The sequence below is a fragment of the Staurois parvus genome, unplaced genomic scaffold, assembly GCF_062004578.1.
Source record: "Staurois parvus isolate SC_StPar_1 unplaced genomic scaffold, SC_StPar_1.0 ptg000168l, whole genome shotgun sequence".
In the NCBI taxonomy this organism is placed as follows: domain Eukaryota; kingdom Metazoa; phylum Chordata; class Amphibia; order Anura; family Ranidae; genus Staurois; species Staurois parvus.
Genome location: NW_028317964.1, coordinates 1,264,798 through 1,287,678, shown reverse-complemented (window position 1 = coordinate 1,287,678; position 22,881 = coordinate 1,264,798). Strand labels below are relative to the sequence as shown.

Below are 22,881 nucleotides of genomic sequence, written 5' to 3'. Positions count from 1 at the left end.
CTGACACTAACGATAGGGCACTATTCCTCCTCCCCACTGACACCAACGATGAGGCACTGTTCCTCCCCGACTGACACCAACGATGAGGCACTGTTCCTCCCCGACTGACACCAACGATGGGGCACTATTCCTCCCCCACTGACACCAATGATGGGGCATTATTCCTCCCCCACCGACACCAATGATGGGGCATGATTCCTCCCCCCACTGACACCAACGATGGGGCACTATTCCTCCCCCCACTGACACCAACGATGGGGCACTATTCCTCCTCCCCACTGATACCATTGATGGGGCACTAGTCCTCCTCCCCACTGACACCAACGATGGGGCACTATTCCTAGTGCCCCATCATTGGTATCAGTGGGAGGAATAGTGCCCCATCATTGGTGTCAGTGGATAAAATAGTGCCCCATCATTAGTGTCAGTGGGAGGAATAGTGCCCCATCATTGGTGTCAGTGGGAGGAATAGTGCCTCATCATTGGTGTCAGTGGGAGGAATCATGCCCCATCATTGGTGTCAGTGGGAGGAATAGCACCCCATCATTGGAATACCATACTGAAATACCATACCATATTGGTATGATGTTTTTTCATTTTTATTTGGTGTGTGTTGGAAGAGGGGTAGTCTTATACGGCGAGTATAGCTCAAACCCTATATTTTAGCAGGAAAAGTAGGGGGTCGTCTTATACGCCCAGTCGTCTTATACGCTGGCAAATACGGTATCTCAAATTAACTTGGTATCGCCTTTTTATAATCCCTGTTCTTTTGTTTTTTATTACACCATTTTGCCTTTTCTTTTTTCAACACACTGTGACCAAAGCAATACAATGTTACCATAGTAACGCTGATCTACTTTGGGTGGGCAAGTGATCAGGATTTTTTTTTTTTTTTTTTTTTTTTTTTTTTACACACATTATGATTGCTAATACCAATGTATTTAATTGATATTTGCAATCATTGTTACTGACACAACTTCAGTCTTTTGTGATTACCTGTGATTGGGCAAAGCTCATCATATGACACAGATGGGCTGTGATTAGCCCCGTCTAAACCATGTGCCTGCTTTGACCAATCACAGCTAACAACACAATTGTATATAATGAATGGCATGACATGAAGCCATTCATTGTATACAATTGACATGTGATCTGCTGTGATTGGTCACAATGGTCACATGACACTGGCAACGGGCTGGTGTAGTGATAGGTCATCGGCTGTGTCCTGTGGACACAGCCAGTGACAGATCGCGCAGCTACACGGCCCCATGAGCGGCTCCATTTTACCAGACGTTATATGACACCCCCAGTCACAAGGAGGAGTGCCCCGCCCAGCCATCAATCTGCTATAGGCTGGGCGGGAAGGTGTTAACACAACACAGCGCACCTAACACAACACAGCGCCCCCTAACACAACACAGCGCCCCTTTTAATGCAATCCTTTCCCTATGGTACCTTAGGCAGAGCAGAGGCACTAATCCTTCTGGGGTGTCCTCTCCTGGGCCTTCAGCCTGCCACTGATGTCATCCTCATAGCTGGCGGGGGTGGGAGGAGCTGCAGATAGGGACTGAGGGGCGGGAGCTGCCCAAGTTATTATGTTAACAAGTGGGCGATTTCCTGGCTTGCCAATATGAAAAGACTCACGCTTTCTGTCTCGAGCTGCAGAGAGTCTTTACATATTGATAAGCTGGGTAATCACCAGCTCCCGCGCCCCTCAGTCCCAATCTGCAGCTCCTCACACCCCGCCCACTGCGAGGAAGACATCGATGGCTGAGTGAGAGGCCCGGAAGAGGATACCCAGCCATGGCAGTGGCAGGGCTGCAGTACGGACAGGACTGTTCCTTGGTCCGGTTCCGGACCGTGGTCCGCCATTTAATGACCACTGCTTTACAGGCTCCCAATTAAAAAATAAATAAATAAAATGCACGTTTTTTCTTTTTTACCACACAAAAGATGTGCATTTATTATTTCTTTTGAAAAGGTGAACGTATCCTTTAAGTATTGACAAAACCTGGATTGGTTTCTATGCAGAGCTGCGCCAGACTTTGCACTCTCCTTTGTCAATCAACCCCAAAGTTGTTTTATTTATTGAAAAACCCCAAGCTGTGGCATTAAACCATGTTATGCATTTAGCAAAAAAGCAAAAAAACAAAAAACACAAAAACAAAACCACATACTCAAGGCAGTGCATACTGTATATTGCTTGGTAAACTGGCCATGTCCATGTAGAAGCCCAGTACATGGGGGTCTTCCCTCTTATCTCAAGAATGCAATTTACATTAAAACCTCAAAGAAAACACATTTCTGCTTTTACCATTTGTCTATTGTATTCATTTATACATGACGTTTGGCTCTAACAGGCTTCTGGTCTAACTGCTTTACACAGCAACAAGGATGTGTTACCTGGCAACATCTCCAGCAACAGCAGCTGTTCCATTAGTCCTCTCAGCAGCAGCAGGTTCTGAATATGCAAATGTAAATGAACATCATAAAGCAAGTTAATAGGAAATATAGACAATGGTAATATTAACCTAATACCCACATTTTCATGAAAATGTTTAAAATACACTTCAAAAAATGACTGTCACATGTGCTGCAGGACAAACTGTAGAAATACAAGAAACACCTTTCACTATTAAATTCATGTTGGCATTACGGATAAATCAGTCATGGAAAATCTGTGTTCTAGTCTTCCTAAAAATAACAGAGGATACATTCAGTGAAAGCTGCATAAAAAAAGAAAAAAAAAATTATAGATAGAATATAAAATTCCTACACCAGGCATTAGGTAAAGTTAAAGGATAAGTTCACCTTTGGGGACATGTTACATGTTCCACCCGTTTTTAATCGCAGCAGCTGCCCCCCTCCCTCAGACAGATAATATGGGGAGACTTTTCCCCGTAGTGTCTGTCAAATTTGAAAACCGCAGCCTACACAGCCGCATCATTAATTAACAGACTTCTGCCTTAGCAGCTGTCAGCTTGTAGTTTTCAATGAACTACCACGGAACTGTGGAGCATGGCGATAGTTCATTGAAGCTTCCTGTCAGTATATATGCTTGACCGGACATCCCGTATGGCAAGCAAATATTCTGACAGGTCTGCAGGAGATCTGCATGACATCCGCAATCTACTGATCACTCGTGCATTGTTTTCAAGGTTCCTGTAGACAAAAATAATAAATGCACATTTTTAACCTGCAAAAAATGTGCATTTACTTGTTTTGTCTAAAAGGTGAACTTATCCTTTAAGTGATTGTAAAGTAATGTTTAAAAGGTGAACTTATCCTTTAAGTGATTGTAAAGTAATGTTTTTTTTTCTGAATAACAAACATGTCATACTTACCTGCTCTATGCAATGGTTTTGCATCCTCCTTCTGGGGTCCCTGCCAGCGCTCTCGGCTCCTTCCTCCTGCCGAGTGCCCACCATAGCAAGCCACTTGCTATGGGTACACTCTTGCAGGCTCTGTGTGTCCACTGACACACACAGTGTGGCTCCCCCCCCCCCCCCCACTTTCTCCTCAAAGGCTGGGATTGAGCCAATAGTTCGCTCTGCTGCCTCCATGACTTGTGCAGAGAGCAAAGCAGGTATTAGGGCTGGGGGGGGGGGGGGGGGGGTACAGTTGCTGTACAGATCACACTCAGGAGGTCTCATTTCTTGCTCGTGTGATTGACTCACTGATTTTCTCAGCACTCTGAACTAAGATTTAAGTAACATTTTAGGCATAGTCTGCAATAGCAGTTTCATTTTTAGTGGGATACTTTTTAAAGGTTTGATTACTTCTAAAGGGTTGCAGACAGTGCAACTTTTCTCATGAGAACACTGAAAATGGGTATAATGTAGCCAACCATTCAGAAACATATTAGAACAAAAAGGTAGGACTCGGCTATAAAGTTTGTTAAAATTCTTGCCATGTACAATGAGCAAAGTGACTGCTCTTTGGAGTTACACTTTAAAACAACCCTGTCTCTAGAACCAAGGAATTAAGGCTGAATGTCAGTTTTTTTTCTGCATAGTTCCATCAGTCTAGTGTGTACTAAAGTATACACATTCCATACTTGACTGATCTCTGTGAATGGAAAAAATCATTGTATTAGCCACCACTACAGTGAGGCTTGCCATTTTCCAGGTCCGAGCAACTACCCTGCTGCACAGTAATCACGGGGGGGGTCACCACCTGCCTCTTCACTGATCCAATCAGAAAGCACTACGAGAAATGTAAAGCATTCGTTGAAGGGCCCCTGTGCCTCACAACCCCCTATGTTCACTAGAGCAGAGCAGCCACACTCGGCACAGGACTCAGGAGACTAGGATCACTATAGTACTGGCTGCTGCTACAGTCAGCCATTCTTGGCTTTCACAGGTATTGGCCAGGTATGGAATATGCATATTTACGTTGGACCAAAGTAAATATGTCAAAACACCTTACCTTGAATTCAGCCTTCAACAGGAATCCAAGAATTGCATCTGCAGGATGCTAAATCCCCGTGCTGTGTGTGGTGGTATCTACCTGCTGGCAGCTATTTAACCACTTCCAGTCCAGACACTTTTACCCCCTTCCTGTCCAGGCCAATTTTCAGCTTTCAGCACTATCACACTTTGAATGACAATTGTGCGGTCATGCAACACTGTACCCATATGAATTTTTTACCATTTTTTTGAGACAGATAAAACTTTAGTTTGGTGGTATTTATTCATCGCTGGGATTTTTATTTTTTTTGCTATGTAAACGAAAATGTACAAAAATTTGGAAAGAGTTTTTCTTAAAGTTTGCAAATAAATATTTCATCATAAATCTTGGCCAAAATGTATTCCGTTATCTTTTTAGTGAAAAAAAAAAATAAGCCAAATTAGTTTATAACCAAAAATTATAATTTTTAAACTTTTTTTACATTTTTATATTTATTTAATTTTTTTTTTTTTTTTACATACTGTCACCCTAGCAGTACAGTGTCACCATGGTGACACTACTACTTTTGGGGGGTGATGAAGATTTTTTTTTTACACTGATTGCTTTTACACCCATATAGGATGTAAAAGCAATCATTTCTCTCTCTCTCTCTCTGCATTCTTGCAGCCATTGAGAACTACTGAGTGAGCTGTGATTGGTCACAGCTTGTCACATGGTACAAGGCTGTTGTGAATAGCCTTGTACCATATGACCTCTGATCACAGATTTCACACGTAGTAAGCAATGATGTCAGAAGTGACATCTTGCTTACTACTTTGCATGTGATCACTGATTGGCCAATCAGTGATCACATGATCGGGACCTTATACAGAGGTCCCGTCCAACGATCGGTGTTTCACTGTGTCCGGAGGACACAGCGGGCACCAGATCGCGGTGCACGCGCTCCCAGGGAGCGCGCACAAGCAGGGTGCGGGGAGGTCGTTTATAAACGGCCACCCGACCCTGCAGTGCCACCGTCCGGCCGTTTATATACAACTGCCAGTCTGGAAGTGGTTAAATATGGTGTTTAATCATAGTGAGCAATGAGGGGTGAGGCATCTGATGCACCTGGATGTGTGGGCACCACGAGTGGCCATAGCTGTGCAAGAGAGTGAAGATTAACGTTGCAGCCCACTGGGCAACCATTACTCATCTTCCTTTGCAAATTCTTTTGAGTAGAATGACTGGATCACTACATGCAGCTATCCATTTTCCTGTAAAATCAGTTTTATTTATCCATTCCACCCTTCCGAGCCTACATACTGCTCACCAATATACATTGATAATATTAAAAGATCAAAGAGACTGTTCAAGGAGTGGGAGTAGGAGGGCGAGCATGACTTGAACAGTTAGGCCTCGTTCACAATATACATGCAGAAAAACTGATGGAAACTGATGTGCAGATTTCACTTGCAGAGACACAAGTTTCCATCAGTTTACATGCTTGTTTCAATGAGTTATTTATTACAGTGAATTATATAGTCAATTTATGCAGTAGTTTACTATATATATATATATATATATATATATATATCATATATATCATATATACGCACACACACATATATATAGAACTTTAAAATCAGTCCCTCGAGCAGCGTACAATCTAAGGTCCCTAACTCACATTCATACATACACATATTAGGGCCAATTTAGACAGGATCCAATTAACCTACCAGTATGTCTTTGGAGTGTGGGAGGAAACCGATGTACCCAGAGAAAACCTACACAGGTACAGGGAGAACATGCAAACTCCAGGCAGGTGGTGCCATGGCTGAGATTCAAACCAACAACTCTAGTTCTGCCAGATGGAAGTGAGTTTAGCCACTGTGCACGTTGCAGATTCCTGCACAGAGTCTGCACATACTATAGTTGTGGTGTGAACAGGGCACATAGAGAACAATTTATTTCATTGTGCCGTGCAGAAAAACTCATGTCTCTGCACCATGGTGTGAACAAGGCCTCAAACGTTTACAAACATTATGACTACTGCCTATATTTCTACATTTACTGATCATTTAGATATACGGTTTTCGTTAATGACAACCTGTCTTTATGACTTTTAATCATATACCCAGTTTGAAGTGCTCAGGTTTGTAAGAGGTCTACTTCAACCCTAAAAAAGTAGGAAGAAGACTGCTACTTTTACAGCTGGTGGCATGTGGCCCAAATCAGACATATTGGATCAATTTTGAACATGCATTCTATGTGCCTAATCGGTAATACTGCATGCAGCTACTTTTCTATAGCTAGATATTTCCAATACATCCCCCCCCGACACAGAGAACAAAATGAATCTTGCTGCTGTGCACGGCTTTGGCTTGTACAAACAGTACAGAGAACAGACCTAGCAAAATATGAAACCTTGTACAGATCCTTGCACAATATGGATGTTTTATGAAAACTGGAGCAAACAAAGCCGTTGTCCAGATTGTGCGTTGCATTTGTTTGCTATGGCAATAGTTGTACCTTCTATATCCTAAAACAGAACCTGGTTGCTTTTTTCATCATCTCCAGTTTTCATGAGTCGACCCCTCAGGCTGTCCTGAGAAGCGCATCTCTTTTATTTAGCTTCTTACTTTCCAAGTTAAACTGCGGAGCCCCATCACTCTCCTCATTTACGGGTGTGATAAGTTTCATTCTCAGACACAATTTTCCATCATCATAGGCAGATCCAGAATTTCCCCTTTCGCTTTCCTCAGACACATCTGTGGTCACCATGGCACTCTCAACCGTGACATTGTTGGATGCCACCGTGCTCTCAGCTGTTACATCACTGGTTGCCAAGGTGCTGTCTGGACAGCCTCCGACCACTGAAACAGTAGAAATTCAAAATTTTCAAATGAAAAAAAAAAAAAAAAAATTTGTTAAAAGCCCAAATATCTTTTTTTCTTTTAGAGTATATCCTAAATGAATGCAGTTGAACAGAGGAAGTAAGAAAGGAAACAAATGACCAAAAGGTGTGAAATGCTTATCAAAACATGCAATATAATATTTCAAGCTCTGAGCATTAAAAAAAAAACAAAAACAAAAAAAAAAAACAAAAAAAAAAAAACTTTACCCTTGAGATAAAGATAAAACACCTATTGAATCCAAAGCTTTCCCCTGCAGTACCTTTTCTAGGTCCAGCATCACTCAGCCCCAAAGACTGAGGATAGGCTGAGTGCAGGGTGCTATGACTCCTCCCCATAAAGCAGCATCACTACAACGCCCTGTACTCTGTGTATTAATGCAGAGGGTGGTATCATGTGCGCAGCACCACATCATCCAGGACTGCCCACTATCAGGAAAGGATTGAAGAGAAAGAGGACCAAACATATAGGGGCTGATTCACTAAAACTGGAAAGTGCAAACTCTGATGCATCTGTGCATGGAAGCCAATCAGCTTCTGACTTCAGCTTGTTCAATTAAAATTTGACCAAAAAACCTGGAAGCCGATTGGTATCTATGCAGAGCTGCAACAGATTTTGTACTTTCCAGTTTTAGGAAGTTAACCCCATAATGTCCAGTCAGAAGAAATACAAGTTACACGCACGCACACACTAAAATACTAGGGAACACTTAAAAGCGGAACTACACTGCATCTGAGCAGCACAAACCAATGACACTCCTGAATTCATTTTTAAATATTCAAAGCAAATCCCCCCCATCCATTCAAGTATCCATGTTTTATTTTGCTGAGAAATCAGTTTGAAAAACACCATCCTAGCATTTCTGGCAGTGGCCATCTTAAATAAGGCCAGAGGAATTTACTTCCTGTAATCTGGAATGCATTGCTCTTAAATCAGGCATGCAGGCAGGGGGGTGTGCTTAGCTGAGAAAGCCCCTTCTCCCTTCCTGAAGACTCCTAGGATGAATGACATTTGCCTAGGCATGGAAACCAGGAAATCACTGAAGAAATGTAACACACAAAAAAAAAAAACCACAACAGTTTAACACAAGTAAAAATAATATACTTTCCTACCTATATATTAATGCTAGCAGCATAAGGATTAAAATAGTCAATGTAAATTGAGAGTGAAGTTCTGCTTCAACGGGAAAAGGGGGGGGGGGGGTTGATTGGTGGGAGTTAGATGGTTTGAGTTCTATTATTTTGGTGCATTTATTCATAAATATTATTACAGGTGCCCTTTATTTTTGCATTTCTCCCCAAATATGTACCTCCCCACAATTAAAAAAGTAATAAAATAAAGCTGGCTATACACTGTTCATTTTAAGAGACTGATCCCTCCTTCCAAACAAATGAGGTGGATGGAGAAATCCTCCCTCTGGGACACTGCATTCTAACGACAACCCCCGCGGCTGTTGGAATACAGTGAGCAGTGAGGAATATTTTCCCACAGGTCCCAAAGACAGAAGTTGATCAACTTCTGTTGAGCAGGAGCTTCCCATACACTGATCAAAACTCAGTCAGTCCCTGCTGAACCAGTCGAATGTCAATCAGTGTATGGCCAGCTTAAGAAACAGGAGATCAAAAAGGCATAAACATAACAGAATTACCACCACTGCTCTAAAAACAGACCAGCTGATCTGCTTCAATAAAAAAAACAAACCTTTTACATTAAACATACACCCTCAAGTAGGTTTTCCTTTAGTGTCTTAAATCAAGAGGACAGTCTCAGAAAAATGTTCTTCAACACTAAAGTATGCTTTATAGAAGCCATCTTTTTTCACGTATTAAGCTATGAAGGAGGGAATGACACAAGAAAAAAGAAATCTGCACAGCAATAAAAGAAGTTTATGGGCTAGATTCAAAGAAAACCCGTATTATGTGTGACTTACAGTAACCTGAAAGAACAAAAAGTTATGAAAAGGATTTGTAAAAACCGTATACCTATAACAAACTCACCAATTGGTGTACTATGCCTTCTTGGTCCACGTTTCAACTGACCAATCATGGGTGGGGTAACCGTGCTTACTGGCTGAATAAGGTCCCCTTCCTTTGGTAAGGTAAAGTGGAATGGGGTTTCTGGAAGAAGAAAACAGTTCGATACATAAAAAAATCAAGACCCAGTGAGCTTTTACCAATTTACAACTGAATACTGTTTGCTACTTTAAAGTGTACAGGTGAAACTTGAAAAATTTGAATATCATGTAAAAGTTCATTTATTTCAGTAATGCAACTTAAAAGGTGAAACTAATATATGAGATAGACTCATTACATGCAAAGCAAGATAGTTCAAGCTGTGATTTGTCATAATTGTGATGATTATGGCTTACAGCTCATGAAAACCCCAAAGCCACAATCTCAGAAAATTAGAATATTACATGCAAATCAATAAAACAAGGATTGTACATAGAAGAATATCGGACCTCTGAAAAGTATAAGCATGCATATGTACTCAGTACTTGGTTTGGGCCCCTTTTGCAGCAATTACTGCCTCAATGCGGCATGGCATGGAAGCTATCAGCCTGTGGCACTGCTGAGGTGTTATGGAAGACCAGGATGCTTCAATAGCGGCCTTCAGCTCTTCTGCATTGTTCGGTCTCATGTCTCTCATCTTTCTCTTGGCAATGCCCCATAGATTCTCTATGGGGTTCAGGTCAGGCGAGTTTGCTGGCCAATCAAGCCCAGTAATCCCACGGTCATTGGACCAGGTTTTGGTGCTTTTGGCAGTGTGGGCAGGTGCCAAGTCCTGCTGGAAAATGAAGTCAGCATCCCCATAAAGCTCATCTGCAGAAGGAAGCATGAAGTGCTCCAAAATCTCCTAGCAGACGGCTGCGTTGACCCTGGACTTAATGAAGCACAGTGGACCAACACCAGCAGATGACATGGCTCCCCAAATCATCAGACTGTGGAAACTTCACACTGGACTTCAAGCATCTTGCAGTGTGTGCCTCTCCATTCTTCCTCCATACTCTGGGTCCTTGGTTTCTAAATGAGATGCAAAAATTGCTATCAGAAAAGAGGACGTTGGACCACTGAGCAACAGACCAGGCCTGTTTTTCTTTAGCCCAGGTAAGACGCTTCTGACGTTTGTTGTTCAGGAGCGGCTTGACAAGAGGAATATGACATTTGAAGCCCATGTTCAGGATCCGTCTGTGTGTGGTGGCTCTTGATGCACTGACTCCAGCCTCAGTCCACTCCTTGTGAAAGCCCCCAACACTTTTGAATGGCCTTTTCCTTACAATCCTCTCCAGGCTACGGTCATCCCTGCTGCTTGTGCACCTTTTTCTTCCACACTTTTCCCTTCCACATAACTTTCTATTAATGTGCTTTGATACAGCACTTTGGGAACATCCAACTTCTTTTGCAATTACCTTTTGAGGCTTTCCCTCCTTATGGAGGGTGTCAATGATGGTTTTCTGCACAACTGTCAGGTCAGCAGTCTTTTCCATGATTGTGATTCCTACTAAACCAGACTGAGAGACCATTTAAAGGCTCAGGAACCCTTTGCAGGTGTTATGGCTTAATTAGCTGATTAGAGTGGGACACTTTGAGCCGAGAATATTGCACCTTTTCACAATATTCTCATTTTCTGAGATTGTGGATTTGGAGTTTTCATGAGCTGTAAGCCATAATCATCACAATTATGACAAATCACGGCTTGAACTATCTTGCTTTGCATGTAATGAGTCTATCTCATATATTAGTTTCACCTTTTAAGTTGCATTACTGAAATAAATGAACTTTTGCACGATATTCTAATTTTTTGAGTTTCACCTGTATATATTTAAAAAAAAAAAACAAAACATCAACCACTTCAATACCGGGCACTTTTACCCCCTTCCTGCCCATGCCAATTTTCAGCTTTCAGCGCTCTCACACTTTCAATGACAATTGTGTGGTCATGCAACACTGCACCCATATGAAATGATCTTTTTTTTCATACAAAAACAGCTTTCTTTTGGTAGCATTTAATCACCACTGGGTTATTTTATTTTTTGGTTAATGGGGAAAAAAAAAAAAAAAAAAGACCGAAAGTTTAAAAAAAAATAATTTTGTTTTTAGTTCCGGTTATAAAGTTTTGCAAATAAGTAACTTTTCTCCTTCACTGATGTGCGCTGATGAGGCTGCACTGACATGCACGGATGAGGCGGCACTGATAGCTGGCACTAATGGGCACTGACAGGCAGCACTGATAATCAGTACCCTGATTATCTGTGTACATATCCCGTCACATTTGCTGGTTACCGGATCTGCTCTCCTCACGCTGTGACAGCACGGGAGGAAAGTACTACCGATAACCAGCAAGTGTGTTTACAATGTGATCATCTGTGATTGGACACAGCTGATCACATGGTAAAGGGCCGCTGTGATTGGCTCTTTGCTGCAATCTGTGATCAGCTGAGTCAGGACACAGATCACAGAGTGTGCCTGATGCGCTCCCCAGGGGTGTGTGGTTTCAGGAGAATGTTCATGGACGCTGTGGGGACTCTCTTTCCTCATTGGCTGAGACAGCAGCAAGAGTCACTGGCTGTCAATCACAGGCAGGAAGTCAATGGGGGGGGAGCACACTGTGTGTGTGAATGGACACAATGGGGGAGGGGGGGGGGGCAGCCAAGCTGCAGCCGTGTGTGTGAATGGACACGAATAGCAGTGCCTTGGGAGTGAGCCTGCTTGGGTGCCCCAATAGCAAGTTGCTTGCTTTGGGGGCACTTGGCATGAGGGAGGGGCCAGGAGCACCAGCAAGGGACATGAGAAGAGGAAGATTAGGGCTGCGCTGTGAGAAAAACCTTAATTGAGCAGGCAAGTATAAAATTATATATATTTTTTTTACTTGCTTTTAATAGAACTTTAAATTTTCTCTTTCACTTACCGCTAGAGCTTTCACATATACTACGTGTGGATTGCTCTCCTGTTTTTTCCTGGAACTCTGAATCCACTCCATGTGCATCATCCTCACAAGAAGCAACAGATGTATCAGGTGTACATTTATTAAATGACAAAGGAAAAGCGTTGGGATTGTTATCCACTCTCAGCAGTACAGCCTGCTGATGTTCTTTCTGGACAGAAACAGTTTCAGGATTCCGATCTAATTCTTTCTGGACATCATTAATACTAGAAACTGGAACATCTTTCTCTGTGCGCCGAGATTCTATCCGTTTCAAATCCTCAGAAATACTTGTCTTGTTCTGTGGAGCCTCACATGGATTTTGCAGAGCACAAACAGGTGATTCATTCACTTCTGCTACAGAAAGTTCAGCTTTTTTCTTTTGTCCAGAGTCAGGTACATCTTTTGCTAGGATAGGCTCTTGTTGATTACTATCTGCCAACTCTTGAGTATCTTCTATTACAATAACACTACAGGTTTCATTTGCTTGTTTTTTGCTAAACCCACACAAGTTTTTATTTCCATGAAGGTCCTCTTTGACATCTGGTGCTGCTTCAACTATTGGTAGCTTCTGTTCTGCTTGCACTGTTATATCAGCATTTTCCGTGCTCTGTGGTTTTAGTGCATTAGGGCATACTGACACTGTGTCATTCCTGTTTTGTTTAATACATTCCTTATTTTCAACAGGCACCAGATACTGCTGAGTTTCTTTCTCCATGATATTCATATCTACTGAACCTTCCAGAAGGGCACAATGCTGTTGGTCTGGATCTGGTAACTTCTCTGCTTTAGTTGCAAGAAAATCAGTGCTTGTAGATGGAAGATATGAACTCTGCTGCGGAGGGTTTACTGAAATGTTACAATCAATAGCTAAAGGCACGACACATTCTGACTTCACATTATCTGGGTTGTCACCTACTTGACAAATTAGCTCAGATTTATCTTTGGGAGAATTAGATTCATTAGCTTTCTGATCAGCACTTGTTTTATCTATATGTAATTCTTTAGTAGGTGTGGTTGGAGATTTGTTACATTCAGTCATTTCAGTTTGTGCAGGAACATTTTCAACTTTAGATACTATGCTAGGGCTAGTCTCCATATGCATAGCAGCATCATTTTCTGACGGCAGCATTTCTTTTTGACCTTCAACAGGCTTTGGTAAATTATCTGGAGAGGGTGCTTCTTGGTCCACTTCCATTGCTTCTTCATTGTCTAATGGTTCCACATCCTCTTTGCAAGGATGCTGAGTCTCAGACAGTGCTAGATTTAGGTTGCCCTCCATTTTTTCATGCTCACTTTCAGTTACCATATAATCCTCACTGTCCTTCTCACATGGAGTTTCAGGAACTTCCTCTACATCATCAGACACACCGTCAACAACTACAGTTGACTTTTGGTCTGATATGTGTTGGTCTAAAATGCTTAAAGAAGCATCAGAATCTAATGATGGTACCAAGAGTGCCTGACTTTCAGAACTGCACGTAATGGTGATACAATCAACAACTTTGCTGTTATTTTTATCACTTAAGTCAACACATTCAGATGACGGGAGTTTACGGTTTGCAGATAGATCGCCTTTATTTGCCAATAGTGCTGGGTCACACACAGTTTGGTTTTCTTGGTCTAATGAAGGGTGACTAGTTTCTTCGGCCACTTCAATTTGTGTAGCCCCACCATCTGCTCCTTCAGGAGTCTGGCCCACCTCCAGGAGTTCACTAGGTTCACTTGTGGATAATAGTAGATTACAGTCATCTGTTACTTCACCCTCAGTATGTTTCAAGTCTTCAGAAAGTTCAAGCTTTAGATCTAAAGCTTTCTGATCCTCCTCACCCTTTGGGAATTGTAACTGGTGGGGCTTCTCTCTGGAAGGAGAGTCTTCAAGACTTGGAGTTGGTATGAAAACATCCTGCAAAATAGTTGCAAATAATTTGTTGAACTGCATACCAAATATCTCCTTTTATGTACAAAATAATATATGGGGAATAGACCAGGAAATTAAATTTTATTACAGTATCAAGATTAGAAAAGTTTGCCATTCATTATAAAAGAAATCAGTAGATTTGTGTGAACAAATTAATAGTACACACAGGTATAATAAATTACAAACATCCCAAAAAGAAACCACATTGCCAATCTCTATTGTACTACCTGCCACAAAATTATTTTTCCTGGCTAAAACTTCCATGTGGCCATCTCCGGATACAGCAGCAACTTGAGATAATGTGACACTACTGTGAGTTGTAAAAAAAAAAAAAATGCTGCAACTGGTAAACCAAAAAAAGTGAAGCAGTAGGACACCAAGCTAAACTCGTCCTTTCCCGGTCAACGCCAACCTTGTCTCAAAATATCACCCAAACCAACAGTCCTAGTACCGTGGCAACCCCCTTGGTGCTCAGCCTGCATGGCCTACTCACAAATTAAAGCGTTACTAAACTCATCACCCTGCATTCACTATATCATGTAAACCCACACTACACAGAACACAGAAATGCAATTATTTTAGTAAATATAAACTGGTATATCCCTGTTCTCCTCAGCAGTATATAGCAGCCTTGTGACCTCTATCAGTGTCTGGCCGAGCACTGGTTAAAGCTCGTAGGAGGACTTTTCATTCTCCTCTGACTGTCCTATGAGGCTGCATGACACCTGACCCTCTGTCTGGACAGTGCTGATTGGCCCTGTGCTGATTACATGCACTCTCCCAAGAAAAAAATAAATAAATCTCTAGTACTACACACCAAACTAAGAATCTGCAAAGTGACTCCTTCAGCTCTGTACTAACAGCGGATGGATTGGGGACTGTGGAAGAAGGGGAGGATCAGAGAAGACAGGATCAAACAGCCTTTTTACACAATGCAGAGCATTAACCCTTTAGGTTCCACAGTGAGTATAACAAACATGCTTTACTGCAAAAAAACAGATTGATTTTACTGTTGTGGGTTTAGTAACACTTTAAATGCTTCCAAATCATGCTATACAACAGGAGACCAGACATAAGCACAAGAAAATACTTCAAGAAACTTACATGGGAGAACTCTGGCTGTGAGGGTACGGCAAATGACCCTGACACAAATGTTGGAACACTTTGGCAAACTGGAGTGGATACTTGAGGAACAGGGACAAAGGGGCAACTCTTGGAACCTGTAGCTTCTATCTGTGGCTGTACATCCACTTCTGTCTTATTTGAGGGTACTGAGGTGTCCATGTCTTCAACTAGAAAATAAATATGCACACAAGTGGTAATATAACATATACAAAAGAAGCCCACAAAACATGAAGAAACTCATCCCAGAAACAATTATTCATTTTAACCCACTGATCCTAATGAAGCCTGTGAGGTAGCATGCTAGTTCTAACTTCTTTTGTCTAGGCATGACTGACGACATTCCTGGAGATCAAGGAGGACTTCATAAAACTATCCGCAATGTTCTGTCCTAGGGATCCACTTTTTTTCCTTTTCACAGTCAGTCCACAGGAACTTACCAACAGAACCTCAACTCTGAATACTCAAACCATGTCAACTGCCTCTGAACTTCTATAGCTGTACTCTACAATCAGTCTTTCAGTCACTACTTGCAAACCATGGCCACTGATGAGGACAAGGAGGCCAAGTGGTAAACTGCAAGCATCATTTAACACAAACCAACAGAATTTGTACAAGATTGTTTTTATTTTTACCCAAGTTACTTAGAAAGCAACAACTGGTACATAGACAACAAGGACAAGATCAATCACACAGACAGAGGATTACCTTCTTCATGCTGCCCTGTGGGGGAGCTGGGAACAATAATGGGAGTAGGTTGGATATCATCTGGGGAGGGAGAAGCGAGGTCTGTGGGAACTCTACAGGAGGAAAGAAAATACATGCGCACCGGTTATCCAGAGAATGCATATCCCATACGCAAAACACTTCGAAACTGGCAGAGGTGCTGAACTAACTAAAGACTTCTCTGTACATATGATATATGTAAGGAACAGACATTTACATCTTCAAAATACACACACACACACCAGGGATCAAAATTTCAAGTCCAGAGCTACTAGCCAGGCCATAAGAATTACTCACCAGCAGTTGCCCCACCCAACCCCTACCCTGCACCGCCGCTACTCACGCCATCGTAAATTATCTCATGAAATGACACGGTTAAATATTCTATGCAGAATTAGGTTACATTCACAGCAGTATCCTTTGCCCCCCTTTACATCCCTCCCCACATCCATGTCCTCTACCCACTTTCACACATCCCTCACCCCCCACAGCCTTCTCCTCTACCCCCTTTCACAAACACCCCACCCTCCGCAGCATTGTCCTTTACCCCCTTTCACACACCACCATGTACTTTATTCCCCCTTTACAGCCCCCTCCCAGACATGCCCTCTGTCACAATCGCGGCGTCAGACCCCAGACCTTCTCACCCAAACTCGTGACCGAAGGGCTAGCCGATCTAAACCCGCGATGTGACGTGCGTAACAATGCCACACCCAGCTGCACACTGCACAACGATTTCCCAGCTAATGGATACAGATCGATGTACCGGCAGCCTGAGCGATTGTTACTGGGTCAGGTTAATTACGCAATTAACCCTTCACACTGCCACCACCTCCTTTTTGTACAGAGAAAGAGGAAACTCGGCGTTATCAGCTATAACACTATATTGATTGAGATAATCGTCTGTATAAAAACGGTCCGCAGGCTGGTTATACAGAGGTTTAAACAACCACAGTAGCGTCTCTTTAGAGGCAGGAATTCGTGAGTTGCAATACAGAGCTATAGAAACAGTTCAACACTTTCAAAAACAAAGATTTATTACTAAAAAGGTCAAACTGGAGCAATAAAAATATTTACAGAACAAAGATGTGACTAAGATATATATATACAAAGAACCATAGCACAGCAAAGAGGTATCAGAGAGAGGTGAAAGGGTTAAAAGTACTTGCCAAAGTCCTGGGTTAGCAGATTAAAGTTTCAGAGCAGAAGGGTGGTTTGATCTCCCCATGTTACGATGGAAAAAAAATGGGAGAATTCTTCAACTTCTTCCTCTTAGGCCTCACAGCCTGTTTTAAAGTCCCCCGCAGGGGGGTGGCTCTGCAGTCAAGGGCCAATCTCCACTTAGGGCGTGGAAATATGGGTGGATGCCTCAACTAGAGCAAAAACCTCCCATAACTCATATTTGCCTATAATTTTTCATCTGCACAAGTGACAGTCCACCCGCAGGTAGATTATTATGCAGACAAGTCTGAGGATTAATTAGATATGAATTAGGAAACTATATACTGCACGGTTCACGAGATCTATGTTTCTGCTTCCCTGAGTGTCCGAGACAAGGCGAGTGACCCACCAAACTGTTCGTCTGCTCATTGGCCATCTGACGAGGTGTCCGGCTTTTATGTACGTCTTTTATATTCCAAGATATGAGACATAGGGGAAAAATGGATTTACCAGAAGTTATCTGATTCTGTCACCTACACAGAGTTAGGTTTTATGAGGTTAGAATCTCTTTCAGCTCCTGAGAAAGCTTGCCTTATCTCTTAGGTGTTACAATTGGCAGAATGTGGACAGAGAGACTCCAACTCTCTTGGGGGAGTTTCCAGCTCCTATGACCCTCCTGTGGCATTCCTAACTCACACACATACTGGCCACATGTCGCTGGGCCTCTCAGGAAGGGAGGGGGAAGGAGATTAAGGGAGAAATGGATACTCTTAACAAAATGGAGTCTGCCTCCTTCACTGTGTGCTGTGCACGTTTGCGACACCCTCTACCCCCATCACCCCCCCCCCCCCCGATCATGCCCTCTACCCCCCCCCCCCGAACATATCCTCTACCCCCCCCCCCCCAACGTGCCCTCTACCCCCATCACCCCCCCCCCACGTGCCCTCTACCCCTATCATCCCCCCCTGAACATGCCCTCTACCCCCATCACCCCCCCCGAACATGCCCTCTACCCCCATCACCCCCCCGACAGCCAAAACACCTTTTATTTGTTCTTACTGTGGTAAGCCATGTAAAGATATATTATGATTGGTTGCTATGGGTTACAACATTGTATTTAATTAAGCATTAAAATATCTACTTAAGGCAGTAATGATGTGTACAGTGCCTATAGTAGCCAATCATATTTTATCTTTTTATTTATCACAGTCAGATCAATTAAATAGGATTGCTGGTATTGGTTATTTTTTTCCTTTATCAGTGTAATAATTACACTGAATAAAAAATAAGTAAATATTTTAATGCTATAGTAAATATAGCATTCAAAAAATTAAAGCCAACTAATAACACTTTCATTGATTTAGGATGCAGAGAGACAGCAGAGCACAGCACTCGTTTCTAGGTAGTCCAAACAACCAATCACCAGCTTGTTAAATAGGCAAAGTAAACTTTGGCAGCTCCCGCCCATACCGCCTCATCTAGTTCTTTGCTGACTCCCGCTGTATGCCAGGCCCTGCTAAGAGAATTACAGGGGGCGGAGGCTAGGAGGATGCCCATCTCCCCTCCGATGACGCTCCACACTTGCCCTCAGTTTATTTTCACTCGCCGAAGGCGAGCAAGGGAGTTGAAATTTTGAGGGCTGATTGATCGAGGTAGATAGATAACTAACACACACACACACACACACACTAGGCTGAGCTTCACATCAGTTGCTAAGCAAAGTGAAAATTCATTTTTTTTCTTTACTTCATTTATGTATGTCAAGGCAAAAAGAAATACATGCATATTTCCCTATGTTTTATCAGTTAAAGGGACCCTTGCAAGTACAGAACATGCCTGAGATCTGCCAGAAAAAAAAGCTCAATTTTTTATTCGGAATGGACAACACACAGCACTGTTGTGGACTGCGTGAGAACAGCTCTACCCATTTTAATTTTCCTAAACAACTCAACTGTCTTCATCTCCAAAGAATAGACCCTAATTTATTTGAAGTCCTGAGAACTAGGAAGGCTAGACTCAGAACACAGGCAGAGAGCAAAAGGATAAAAGGCAGCTCTGTAAATCTGACAAGATCAAAATTGGGTTTTGCATAGATAAAATGTTTTCAATACAATATTTAAAGCCCACCTCCGGCCAACTAAAAAATGATCTCTTGCAGTGGACTGTGCCCATAATGCAAGGGTTCATTGTTAAACTAGGTTTAGGGGAACAAAAAAAACAACAAACAAAAAAAATAATGAAGACTACCTTACTCTGTCCTCCACTCTTCCCTGCTGCTGTACCAGTCCTGGCAGTCTCTACTCCCCTACACTCTAGTGGGCAGGGATTTAGGCGTCATCAGAACCAAAGCCAGCCATAGATGGAGTGCAATAACATCTCTAGATTCCCCCATCAACACAATCAGCATTGATGATGGAACCCCTCCCACTGAGCCATTGTGTTCTCCCAGCGGGGAGGGGCAGGGGGAGCTGTCCAGGCTGGAAACACACAGTAATTACTGCTAGCGGCTATAAACACATAAAAAAGTCAGACAGGCTAGTTGTATCCAAGTTGGGCAATCAAACTTGGGTACATTCAGCCTGCACATATATGGTTCCAAAAATAAGAGTAGAGATGAAGATAGCCCTATAGCGATGCATTTCGCTGAATATCATAATGGAGATCCAGAAGGCCTGAAGGTTAAGGGAATCTTTCTGCTTCACCCCTCAAAAAGACGTGGGGACTATAATACAGTCCTTCTGCAGAAAGAAAAAAAATGTGGATTTTTAGACTGGGCCCCCTGGCCCCACAGGGCCTAAACACAAAATGTAACTTACAGGTTTTTCTGAAATCAAAATGACTGTCATGTATTGTTCCTGCAGTCCTTTCCATTTAAATGAGGATGTTATAATGTAGAACTGCATGACAGCCATGTAAAAATTATCTGGTTTGTATTTATTCTTCCTTTTGCTCTTTTTCCCCTACTAATTTTGTGACGATCCTTAGATGCGATCTATTTTTAGTGAAGACCTTTATTGCAGTAATATGACCTGGATTTCTTCTGGAGGTAACGTGCGCCATTTACATGCAGGTGTGTCTGCAATTAGGCTGATGGGTGACATCTTGTAGTGCAAAAAAGGGTATTGCCTACCACAGGGTATAAATACACTGATACACTGCAACAGAAACCAAAAACCAGCGCTCAAACCTTCTTGCTGCACTGAGAACATGGAATCTAGCACTCGCTGAGGTGCCGCCCTTGACAGATTGGAGAATCTTGTTACTAGCAGTTCTATTTCTCTGAGGAAGGGAGTTTGACTCCCGAAACGCGTTAGCACATTTACCTGAGGACCTCTGCTTTCCACAACTGGCATCGATGACTCATTGTCTGTTTTTATGACCTTTTTGGTTTGTGAGTATGCATTTGTAGTTTTATAATAAATTTCTTATTATCACGGTAATGCACAAGGAGAGTGCGCCCTGTTTTGCTCTCTTTTTACACTGATACACTGGACCCACCTTTCCCTGAAGAAGCCCAAGCCTATTGGGTGAAACATGTCGAATTGCACCTCCTCACGCATGCCTTGTGCGTGATGTCACCGTGTTCTGCGACCGTCTCATCTGTCCTCCATCACAGGTCTGGGCATCCAGCATCTCCAGTTACACTGATTACAGAGGGACCAGATTTACACCACCACTGATACCGTACAGCTTACAAGGAGAGCACTTTGACACAGTTTAGTGAGAATGTCCCGAAATTACTTGTGACTTGCTGGAATCAAGCTCAGTGAACACTACAGAGTTGGTGAGAAGCCGATTACTTATGCATACTTATTGCTGTTTATGAACTTACACACTACAGTACTGTAGGTTTGTGGAGCAGATGGTGCCTCATATTGGTCATCTTATGGGACATATTTACCGGACTGATATCGACTGGCAATTCTTTTTTGCAGAAGAAAATGAACTTCTAGGCGCCCTCCACCTATATTATATATGGTTATAGGACAACTGGTCTTCGATCTGACCTCTACCTTTAACACATGGCATACCACTGAGTAAATATTCTTTATACTCCTACACCCACTATCTCGGTCCATTTACCCCATGTGTTACCATATTGTAGCTGCAGGTCTTTTTGCCCCCTCAGTGTGTATGTTTGAGGATGTATGAGTAGCTGCATAGGTGACTAGACAATGTTGTCTTTTTAAATTGTTAAGGTAAGCGCTGAGCAAACTGTTGGCGCTATATAAATCCTGATGAAAAAAAAAAGATGGAGTAGGAGGAGGAGAAGGAGGTATGCTCAGTTTGTGTTTTTATCTGTGCGAAGCACGTGTTATTTTCTAATAAAGCTCTTTTTTTTCTAAAGCTGCATGGTCCCATATGAAACTATCTTTTCCAGGGAACCCTTATCCCTATGCATATGTGTCTATAGATTATTAGTTTAGGAGACCACACCCATCTACTTTTTATTAACCTTTGGGTGAGTCAGCAATCAATTGATCACACACACACACTATTATTTCTAGTTGAATTCCCTGTACATCAGCTTCCCTGTCCCCTGGTGTACGTTCCTCTTTGTATTCCTTGTAAGCTGTCCTGGGACTTATCCCAGAAGATGTAAATCCGGCTGATGCTAGCCTACTATGAACAAGGGCCTTATTGTTAGCTTAAAAATTGATTTTACCATGATGGCTCACCTACTCCTCCAACCTCAAATGGAGGGATACCATCAATTCTAACTTAAGGAGGGAAAAAAAATTGACCTACAGAATAGGGGTTGTGCTAAAAAGTTTTAAAAAACCTGGTTGCCATGGTTTCCCTCCACTGAATAGACAAGCATTACAGCAGTTGAGTGATTCTAAAGTTTTGTAGTGGTTTTGCACAGAGCAGCCTGGATCCCCCTCTTCTCGGGTCCCCAGCAGGCTCTCCTGGCCCCTACTGTCTGTCGGGTGTCCCCACAGCAAGCAGCTTGCTATGGGAGCACCTGCTGCTCCATGTGTCCATTCGCACACGGAGCCACAACTTGCGCCACCCCTCTCTCATCATTGGCTGACTGGCTATGATTGACATGGCCCCCACTTGTTGTCTCAGCCAATGAGGAGGCAGAGACCCTATACAGACGAGGCTTTTGTTCATATTGCTGGATCGCAATGAGGCTCAAGTAAGTATTGAGGGGGATGGGGCACTGCTACACACAGGTTTTTTTTACCTTCGTGCATAGAATGTACGAAGGTAAAAAATCTTCAGCTTTTACAACCACTTTAAACGTAACCGATTAGGGGACATGTGTTGCTCTGCCAAGCTTAGTTGGACTAAAATTTTACGACTGTCTTGTATGCATAGCTGTTTCAGTCCCCATGCTAGGGATTTTACGTTTATTCTGGTGTATCTGCTAAGTTACTATTGTATGTATTGTGACAATCTGGAACGCACGATGTTTGTGTAACAATTTTATTTCAAATGGTTTCTGTTTTTTTATGAACAGAAGCAAACAAGGGCGCACTCTCATTCTGCACTACCGTGGTATACGTGTTTATAGTGTAATCAAATAGATACTCACAAACCAAAAGGAGAATAAAAGCAGAATAAGTAGTCCACAATGGCAGTCAATACAATGCTGTGCCCTAATTAGGGAAACTACTGACGCGTTTTGGGAGACGAACCCCCTTCTTCAGAGTAAAAGTGTATTCCTGCTGGTCCCGTGCTTATATACCAAAGAATGCCAAAGAGGTCAAAAGGCGCACG

At 42.5% G+C, this 22,881-nt stretch overlaps 1 protein-coding gene across 6 annotated transcripts in view; it reads right to left on the bottom strand.

The window, feature by feature from the left end:
* TP53BP1 (tumor protein p53 binding protein 1) overlaps positions 1-22,881 on the bottom strand; it is a 146,692-nt gene that overhangs the window by 45,599 nt on the left and 78,212 nt on the right. For 5 of the 6 annotated variants that reach the window (XM_089676392.1, XM_089676394.1, XM_089676395.1 and 2 more), the window contains exons 10-15: positions 15,976-16,067; positions 15,250-15,437; positions 12,210-14,130; positions 9,299-9,418; positions 7,029-7,262; positions 2,404-2,461 (exon numbers count right to left, since the gene is read on the bottom strand). In XM_089676392.1, the coding sequence (XP_089532518.1) occupies positions 2,404-2,461; positions 7,029-7,262; positions 9,299-9,418; positions 12,210-14,130; positions 15,250-15,437; positions 15,976-16,067 (2,613 nt within the window). The remainder of the gene's footprint in view (positions 1-2,403; positions 2,462-7,028; positions 7,263-9,298; positions 9,419-12,209; positions 14,131-15,249; positions 15,438-15,975; positions 16,068-22,881) is intronic. The other variant, XM_089676397.1, reaches the window with a different exon arrangement.